The following is a 10,580-nucleotide window of genomic DNA, read 5'->3' on the forward strand; positions in this document are numbered from 1 at the left end:
TATATATATATATATATATATATACAAGTAAAATGAAGATTATGAAGAAAGGAGGAGAAAATAAATAAGATGTTAAGCAAATACTAGAAAAAGTGTAGAAATATGAAATGAAACAAGAAAAAAGGATCTAGATTCTCTGATGAATATAAAAACGTGGATGATGATGATAATGATTATTGCTTTTTAGCTCTAAGACAGCCCAGATTAAGCAAACATATGTTCAAAGACATTCCATCCATGATCACTCCAGTCTTCAACATACTGAAGAATATACTATCCTAAGTGTCCTTCTGTTGTTAAGAGATTTGAAGGAGCTTAGGTTCCAATTTGTAACAGGCTGAGCAACCATGTAGAGGCTCCTTCATTGATGATGATGAAGATGATGTTAGTAATGGAGATGATGACAAAATTCTTTATAATAATAAAAATGAAAGAAAAAAAAAACCTTACTTTATTCATTTCTTTTGTTGTTTGCTTCAATTGCGAGGAAGTTTTCTTAAAATGTTTTGTAATTTCTTCAACGTTCTGTTCCAGCTGACTTATTGTTTCTTCTTTCTGAGCCAGTAGTTTTTTCTAGAGAAGTCAGATAAATACTAAATGAACAAAGCAGTCATCCAAATATTTAAAGATTCAATAATCATTTAGTCATTTGTAATTGTATAAAAATAAATACAGAACAAAAAAAAATAGCATTAGAAAATTAAAATTAACTGTTAATTGCTTGGACAAATTATTAAAAAAAACAAGAGACAGCCAATCCAATTAGCCAATATGTGTTTCATAGTAACAAATATTAATGGTTACATGCGATGATTTGGCAAGTCCCATAACACTCTGAAACATAGACGTCTATCAAACATTTCATCTTTATGTAGTATACAGAGACCAAGCTAGCTTTGCAGAATCCATTCCTCTCTAAGCTAATCTACAGGAAGAATTTAATGTAAAACTCAGCAATATAAGCTTATGATGCACTTAGAAGTTTATAATACTCACTACTTACACTGTTGTATTCATTTACAGCTAGGGAGTCTTGGTTATTTGAGAGTTAAGTGTTTTGGCCACAGATACAAAACAGTATTAGTGACAAGATATGTATGAACAACTGACGTCTTGATTACTTATCTGGTATCCTACCAACTTGGTCTAGAAGATTGACAGAGATTATATAGTGTACAATAATTTAATAGAAGAGAGAGTCAGAGAGACTGTATGTGAGACTACTTTCATCTTCAGTCAATTCCTCAGGAGAAACCATTTTGTTTCTTTAAAGAAATATCAGAGGAAGACAGAAACTGAAGATAGGTTTGATATACACTGAAGATAAATTCAATGTTCACAAAACATAGCTGCAATATTCAATAAAAAAAGTTCTAACAATCCATTATGACAACAGCAATGCCCAATAGTAGTTTCAAATTTTGGCACAAGGCCAGCAATTTTAGTGGAAATGGGTAAATCAATTACATTGGCCCCAGTGCACAACTGCTACTTATTTTATAAACCCTGAAAGGAGGAAAGGAAAAGTTGATCTTGGCAGCATTTGAGCACTGTTCAATAATGATAGCTGCAATGTTCAAATAAAGACAACTGCAATACTCAATAAAAATGGCTACAGCTGTGATTATGGTGAAAGCTATGATTGTTACAAAAATACCAGACACAAGGAAATCAGCATATTTCACAGTGAGATTATATTATTGACAACATACATTTTCATCTAGTTCTCGTTCTATTCCTGAACACTTCAATATTAACTGATTGTTGAAGTTCGTCTGTTTCTTCAAGGCATCATCTAATTGATCATTTTTGCTTGTTTTACCTTTGAGTTCTTCTTTTTGCTGTAATACAGATAAAAAAAAAAACATTTAATTTTGTGATTAACATTTAGTAAAATTCCTAATATAACAAACTTTCATTTACTTGTATATTCCATTGTTCCATTTTCAGTGAGTAGAACCAGTTTTGAGCCCCTCATACTTAATGACAGCTGGAAAAGAATTGAGACCATCGTCCAAGGGATCATAGTCTGGTTCAAAACTTTTGGAATAAACCTCATATGCTAAATTATATAGAGTAATGTCTTCCTATCACAGCTCTTCAAACACTGATATTTAAGATTGTTTTGAAAAGAAAACTCATGGATATTCTTGCTCTTTCATCATGTATCATCTACACATTTTATCAGCTGCAGTTATAATTGGTCTTAACCGTTGAAACTGTCTGGAAGACCATCATTTATATTTAAGCCAACATGCTGCACAAATCTTTCTACTTTTGAGCACCTTTACTTTGTGTATTTCCTTAAATCCTAATCTAAATATTACATGCAGAGTTTCATTCTAAAGACTACCCCCCCCCCCCACAAGTAATTGCAATTTCTTTCTCACATATACTACACTAGCTTTCAATTTATTAGAAGTACAACTGGTTTTGTCCACATTTAAAAACCAAATATTAGTTCATGGGCACAGAGTTCATATGGTTATTTTACATACATCATTAACTTTTAATTCATATCAGATAAATTTCATTTGTTTTATTCAAATTTAGAAAACTGAAATTATTTAATGTAGATAAAGATAAAAAAATAACCAAAACAATGATAACCTGTTCTATTTCTTGTTTAAGTCGATTAATTTCAGTGACCTTCTCCTCCACTAGATTGTGACTAGTCTGTAAATGATTTTCCAGATCAACTCGTTCTGTGGTCCTGGATGTTTCACTAGCTAGAAGAAGTTCACTCTAAATAAGTGGAAGAGAAAAAGAAACATTAAAGTAAGTTACACTATATTTTAGATTTTATAACAGCATTCCCTAAAACTATTTATACTATGATCAATTAAATGTGAGTGAATTTATCAACAAAAACTACAGAATTTGTTATTTTTATTTATTTATTAATTAGTTGAGATTAACATTAATTGGAAAATGGTAGACAAGAAGAGATAGGCTTCATAGCTGAACTAAAAATAAATGAAGCTACCAGGCTTAACTTCTGATTTCATGTCACAACAAAGTCATCTTGCCTTACATCCTCCTGCAGTTGATAAAAATTTGTATAATTGACTATATCCACCTCTAAAATTTGTATCTTGTGTCAATGTCAGAAATCAATATAATTCTCATTGACAGTTCTGCACAAATATGAAACTTTTATAGATTTGCCAAGATCAACTCACTTCTTTTTTAGCCATACTAACACTCTGGAAGTTATGAAAAAATACATGTCATTTTATTAAATCATGTCTTCTTAAAATATATATATCATATAAAATAAATAAAAAATATGAAGTGTCTGGTATGACATTGAGGAGTGGAGACATATCAGAAATTGTGAGAGGAGGTATTGAGTTGGTCAAGATGAAGGTGGCAACTAGTAGGAAGAAAAGTAATTGAATCTATAGAAAAAGCAGAGTAAAACAGTATCTTTATAAGCCAGTGATTGCAATGTGTTGTTGAGCAAATCTTTGTCAATGAGATAATTGGCCTTTTTTCTTACTTTCTTTTTTTCTTTTAATATGTGGGCTAAGATATCTGTGTGAGTGGCTGCAGTACAGTCTCAGATACTTGAGCAGTACTCCAATATTCAGTGCATTTCATGTTTGTAGATGAATTAATTTCTTATTCTGAAGAAGAAGCCTAGTGCAGCATTGCCAGTATAATAAATGTGAGGTTTCCCATGGTACTTTGGACAAAAGTCTTCTATTATAGCTTTGGGATGACTAATGCCTTATGAGTGAAATGAGTAGAAGGAGACTGAACAAAAGCCTGTTACATGTGTGTGTCTGTGTGTGTATTTACTTTCCATGTGTTGTTGCATGCAGCAGTTTGATGTTACGTTTGCATCTTCTGTAAAAAGTAAGTCTTGTAGCTTATCAATTTTGACATGTGAAGACCAGTAGAGTAAAAATAGCTTACTTGAAAAAATATGGGTGAGTGCTGGTGAGACAGAAGGCAACCAGTTGTAGAATACTGCTATGATAAATCTTGGCCAACTCATGATAGAAAGGAAAAAGCAAACATAATGATGGTGATGACGATACAAGGAAATTTGTTTTTTTCACTACTTTCATGGACTCCCGTGACTCTCTGTCACCATCCAATTCCATTATTATGAATTTGAATTGGAAGCTTGAGTCATAGTGAATCTTTCATTAGCTGAGTACACAACAATGGACGCTACCCCTATGAATGTGCTGCAGTTACTCTCTTGACAGAGCCTGGCAATCCTGACTATTGATCTTCTAAGATTTTTCCACTCAGCATCAATATAAGGAGCACTGTTGGCTCAGTTGAGCTCTTCTGCTAGCTCTTCACAATCTTCCATGTTGCAATCCTGTAACACTGAACAAGTGCTATACTTTGCCAAATGGCAGCCCATAACTATGCAGGGTACAGTTGTCACTCTGTGAGGTATGTTCAAATTACCTGCATAGTGAAATACTCTGCTCAAATTACATTGAAGCAAATAGTGCATCTCATTAATATCTCAACCTGAAACCAGCTCCTACACAATCTATGGTCTAATTATCAAGACAATTCCCAAGAAATGACAGTCAATGAAGGAATCTCTACATAGATACTTGACCTGTTCGTACCAGATTTAGTTTAAGCCAACTCTCCCTCAAACCATAATGTAATCCTACAGACCCAAATGAGACAGGGTAGTCATGTTATTAAACTCCACACTCAAATGTTATTGGAACAGCTTTAATCATAGTTTTGCTTAGTTAAAACAACAACTGGAGTTAAATAGTAACAAAAATTTGACTAATTTCAGAAAATAAAATATTAAAAAAAAAAGACTTCTAACCTTAGTTTGTAGTTCACCTTGAAGTTGTTGCAGCTGAAGCTGGAGGTTGGCTACTTTTTCATTTTTCTCTTCAAGGTTTGATTCCAGCTTTTGAACATGGTCTTTTTTCCCATCAAGTTGACTTTTTACCTCTTGTAATTGTGTATGCAACGATTCACTTTCTTGTGTAGATTCTGTACATTTTCTATCAAGTTCTTGTTCTAAATTGTTTACTTTTTCAGTCAGATTATTCTAGAAATACATGAAACCCACAATATATGATATTAAAATTTGCTTCTATATTTTTTACTTTCTTTCATCCAATTTCTCTCTCTCTCTATGTATATATATATATATATATATATATATATATATATATATATATATATATATATATATATATATATATATATATAAAATTTTCTCCAGTTTTTTTACTTAAACTGTTTCTCAAAGTCTCCTTTTTATTCTTATTTTCTCACTTTATTTCTCTTTTTGCCCTCACTTTTTCACATATCTCTTGCAAAAATATTTACTTTCCATCCATTTTTATGTGTTTGTGTGCATTTATATGTGAAATTTGAAAAGAAAAGAAAATTTCCAGAAAAAGTACGTACATTTTCTTGTTTTAGTTGATTGATGGCAGTTTCAGCGCCCTCTCCAGCTTCAATCTGTAAAAATCACAAAAATACAAAATAGGAAAAATACCACAATAAATTTCTATTATTAGATGAAGCTGTGAGTTGAAGCTGATTTAAGATGAATGAAGATAGCATCAGTCAATAACAGTGATGATAATGATGGTAATAGAAAAGATGATGATGATAGTGTGAAAGGTTCACAGTCAAATTACTCTAGTAGCAGATGATGACAACTGTCTTGTATTTCTGAAGGATTCCAGATCTGTGTAAATTGCATCATTAATGGAAGAGAGCCTTGCTGCTGAGAACAAAGAAATATGGAGCTGAACCCTGGGCCAATTATACACTGTTGCAAACATGATATGTATAGCACTCAAAGGAAACACACACATATTATATACACTTACAACCAAAAGCCATCTGATATCATGAGGCAATTGTGAGAGATAGAAGGAAAGTATGAGGTGCCAGTTAAGACTCCATGAACAGCAGCAACAACCAGTGCTGTAGAAGTGATGAAAGATTAAGATGATGATGATGATTATTGTTTTGTTCAGGGAAAGTATCAACTAATTGCCCAATAATATATAGTTTCCTCTCTCAACATTCTGAGTTCAAAATCTCTTGAAGTCAACTCTGCCTTTCATGCTTCTATACTCATAAAATAATCATCAGTTATACACAATCAGTTTAAGCAACTACTTTTCTCATCCTTTCAAATTTGTGGCCTTGAAGACATGGGTTGAAGTATTGAAGGCCGATCTCAAAATGCTGAACCTTACGAAGATGATAGAGGACTGAGATATGTCATGCATTGCTGTATTTGAGAAGACCTGCTCACCATAACAGAATGGAGATCCTAAAACCAAGGTGCCACATAAAAAGCATTGGTGTGGGTGCTTGTGTCACATAACGACTGGTGCTAGTGCCATGTAAAAAAGCATTGGTAATGGTGGCATGTGAAAACCATGGGTGTTAATGCCATGTGAAAACCATGGGTGTTAATGCCATGTAAAAAGCACCGTAGTATACTCTGTAAAGTGGTTGGCATTAGGAAAGGCATTCAGCTGTAGAAACCAAGCCAAAACAGGCTATGAAACCTGTCAAGCCATCCAACCCATGCCAGCATAGAAAATGAATGTTAAATGTTGATGATGATGATGATATACTGAAGTGATAAAATTACTGATTGCAATAGCAAATCAATGTTGATAATGACGATGATGGTAATGATGATAATATTTCAAAAGGAATCAAATCAAACCTTGTTAATTAAATCAGTTCGTTCTACTTCAAGCCGTTGAATATCTTTACGCAAATTTTCTGTTTGTTCTTCCATTTCTTTTAATTTTTCTTCACTGTATAAAAACAAAAGCAAATTATTTATTCATGTTTCTAAAGATTTCAGTCAACAGAACTGGTTATAATCTCTGTAATTACATACTACTTAACATCATACAGAAATTTTATGAAACTCCAAAAGTAAACCTCATTAAACTCCACACTCGGATATCACTAAACTCCACACTCGGATGTCACCAAACTCCATATTCAAATGTCACCAAACCCCACACCCAAATGTCACCAAACTCCACACTCAAATATTACCAAACTCCACACCCAAACATTACTAAAACTCCACACTCAAATGTCACTACCCCACCACACACTCAAATGTTACTAAACTCCAAACTGGGATATTACTATCTCAATAATTGAATGTTACTAAACCCCACATTCAAATGTTACTAAACTTCACACTCAAATGTTACTAGTTCTATGTGTGCAAATGCTATGAAACTTCATATTCAAAAAATCTCAATGTGTTACTGGGAACATGTAGTAAATATAAAACCACTTACTTCAGGGCAAACTTGCGTAAACTTTCTTGAAGTTGGGTTGATTTTTCACGTACCTCTGCCTTCAGCTCATCACTGAATTTCTCCTATTGAGTAAGAATTATTAGATTTTTACAAATGTCCTCAACATTTACAAACAACAATCTTAATAAGCCAATAGCAGAGCCTCAACATGGTCACTTGACCTGCTTAAGTAACACCTAATCTTCTCAAATCACACCCTACTGTCTGAAAAAGAATACATTGGATGATAGGAAGGCCACAGTCAGAATACTTTTAATCATGGGTTATCTCAATCCAATCAGGCACAGGGCCAAACAACAATAAAATCAATCTTAATTTCAATCATATAATTGTTGTGGTTGTTTTTGTTAATGTAATTGCTGACCTGGTCAAAGATGTTTGAGGCATCTATGGCATTAATCTGTAAGAGGTGTGTCAATGAGGAACCACCATACAGTCTTTTCCTTTAAGAAAGTGCTATCAAATCTTCCACAAATAATATTAAAGCTTAAAAATAGAAAGAAAAACATTTTATAAAGTAGTCCTAGATACATTACACCTGAAAATAATACCAGGACAGTCATAGGTGGAATGTCTAATCATAGGTCTGCTGGATCAGAGATGACCTGGGGGTAAATGATAAGGAAGAAGAGAACTTAAACTGGAGAAAAACACATTTCGTGTGTCACAAGATCTGAATATATTGGCCAAACATCATTCGATAAAGACCTAACAAAAATTATGAGGATTCTATATTTGAAATTTTAACATTTGCAACAACAGTAAGTAAAAGAGTCTCAGTAGAATGTCAGTTAAATCCATGATTTCAACCAGGGGAGATATGAAAGATATACTTTTACTTGTCTTAGCCAGAGGCTGTGGCCATACTGGAGCATAAATCTTAAGTATTTATGCTTGTTGGTTATCCCCAGTCAAACAGAATCAAAAAAACTTATGATCACAGAAATTCCAGCTATGAACATCAGTATTTTTCTTAGACACTGTATATAAGACTAGAATATCCAATGTCCGTTTTTAAAGTCAGTAGGGTGTAATTTGTGGGAAATTTTGTTGGCTCAAATAAACATTCATTGTTTACATGTAAACATTGTTTCACAATGGTAGATGGTATTTAGAATGATGCCACATGTTTCTGAGTTCATTTTCTTTCAAGGAAACCTCCTATATTATGATTAAATAAACATTTGTAAAATACTGTAGTTAATTATGCTGAATATTAAAAAAAAAAAAATTTCCTGTGTGTTTCCCATCTTAGAAAAAGTACATTGTCATATCCCTGTGTTGTAAGAGACAAAAGGTTGGCATCAGAAAGGGCATCTGGTCATGAAACACTGCCTCAAAAAGGATCCTATAAGGAGTATAACATACAGGTGGGGTACAGCCCAAAGTAACCCATGGCAGTCCCCACCCTTTTTGTCAAAGCTAAAGGTCAAGAATCTGGCCATAACAGAGAAGAATTCAATCCATTTATGATGGCTAAGTGTCTGTTAATTTTACTTACTTTTGCTTCAAACTGCTGATTCATCATTTCCAGTTCTCGTTCTAAATCTTTTACTTGGACTTGGCTGGTTTCTAAGGTATTTTGAAGCTGAATAAACAAGCAAGAACAATTTTGATATTTTCAACTTCAAAAAATGAAGGAGCAAACTGTTATTCTTTTTCTTTTTAGCTGTTTATAAGCAATATTTCCATGATGCAGTCTTCTAACATTTCTATTTAATAATAACCAATATGTTGGTTTGTTGATTTCTCCAGCCACACTTTACATCATATAGAGAGAGGGGGGAAAGAGTATGAAAGAGTGATAGAGAGAGAGTTAACATAAGAAATGCAGAATGAGTGCACATATTAGGTTTGGTGGCAGGCAATGAATAAAGGAATGCTCCCCACTACGCAATGAATGAAAATAACCAAGATAGAAGAAGAGGAGAGGAGTAAATGACAGTAGTTATGGAAGGAATTATATTGAAGAGAATGATGGATGTGTACATACACTCATGCATGTATGAAATAAAAGACCAAACTGGTTGTGTGATTGACTAACAATTTAAAAAACCTAAATAGCACATATACATGTAGTGTATATAACTTGATATACACAGTATTGGGGAAAATACATTTTTGCTTTATTTCATAGTTTATATTCACAAAGTTAAATAATAATAAAAAAATGGAGACCAACTTACTCTCCATATTGATTTTATATTATGGAAGTTCACAAACACACATTCACTCTTTCTCTTACACAAACACAAGAAATTGATGGCTGCTTTAGAAAAATACAGTGATCTTTTGTTTTAAGAATATATAACTGTGGGATTGTAAAAATAAATAAAATATAGCCAAGAATGTACAAAAACTGGAAAATGCATTTGCATCTCACAGAACATATAACAGTAATGGTAAACATTATTAATTAAATAACTTTACAATAAGTCTCAAACCTTGTCAGTTTGTTGTTTCACCTCATTCAAGGATTGTTCTTTCTTATGCAACTGACCCTGCATATCGGTACGCATTTCTGCCAGTTGGGTTTGAAGTGAAGAAATTTCTGAATTCCGTTCTTCAACAGTTTTCTCTAACTGAAAGACAAGTAAATAAGATAATAATAATGATTTTAAGTTAATCTAGGTAGTAAAAGACCATGCAGTTATTAATTAATATAAGGTAAAATTGAATCTAGGGTGCAGGCATAGCTGCGTGGTTAAGAAGTTTGCTTTACAACCACATGTGCCTGGGTTCGATTTCATTGAATGCATGCCTGTTGCTAAGGGGATGTATTGGGTGTGACTGCCCCCTCAGATTTAGAAAATACAGTTTACAAAAATCTTCCTGCAATACAAATTAGTGATCACCTATAATATTCTGAACCACCCCCAGACACCAAAGTCTGGTGACAGGTTTGATCACATGGCACTTTAGGCAGACATCTTAACTGTTTTGGCTTCACTAATAGTTTTGTAGTGAAACTACCTCCCGCCATTAGATACAAAACTGCTATCGCCATTCTTCTCATTTAAATATAAACAAACGCGAACGTAGGGGAAAACACCAGCCTTGTCATCACGTGACTGATTATTATTTGAAGCGGCAAATTCTTCGAACCTTTCCTGCCAGAACGCAAACTGACCAATCACGGTCCCTAATAAGGTCACGTGATAGAGTATTAAACTGAAGCCATCGGGAGCCAATAGTTTTGTTATAAATAGCTTTAACTTGGCGGCCAAATTTGTCTCGGTCCAGTTTCTCTTTGAGACTGTT

At 33.3% G+C, this 10,580-nt stretch overlaps 1 protein-coding gene across 5 annotated transcripts in view; it reads right to left on the reverse strand.

The window, feature by feature from the left end:
- Positions 1-10,580, reverse strand: part of LOC106877628 (early endosome antigen 1) — a 115,261-nt gene that overhangs the window by 51,594 nt on the left and 53,087 nt on the right. For all 5 annotated transcript variants that reach the window (XM_014926575.2, XM_014926573.2, XM_014926572.2 and 2 more), the window contains 9 exons: positions 9,764-9,901; positions 8,821-8,907; positions 7,299-7,381; positions 6,701-6,794; positions 5,413-5,466; positions 4,817-5,047; positions 2,611-2,745; positions 1,713-1,841; positions 451-573 (listed from right to left, as the gene is read on the reverse strand). In XM_014926575.2, the coding sequence (XP_014782061.1) occupies positions 451-573; positions 1,713-1,841; positions 2,611-2,745; positions 4,817-5,047; positions 5,413-5,466; positions 6,701-6,794; positions 7,299-7,381; positions 8,821-8,907; positions 9,764-9,901 (1,074 nt within the window). The remainder of the gene's footprint in view (positions 1-450; positions 574-1,712; positions 1,842-2,610; positions 2,746-4,816; positions 5,048-5,412; positions 5,467-6,700; positions 6,795-7,298; positions 7,382-8,820; positions 8,908-9,763; positions 9,902-10,580) is intronic.

This window comes from Octopus bimaculoides, chromosome 1 (genome assembly GCF_001194135.2).
Source record: "Octopus bimaculoides isolate UCB-OBI-ISO-001 chromosome 1, ASM119413v2, whole genome shotgun sequence".
NCBI classification, from domain to species: Eukaryota; Metazoa; Mollusca; class Cephalopoda; order Octopoda; family Octopodidae; genus Octopus; species Octopus bimaculoides.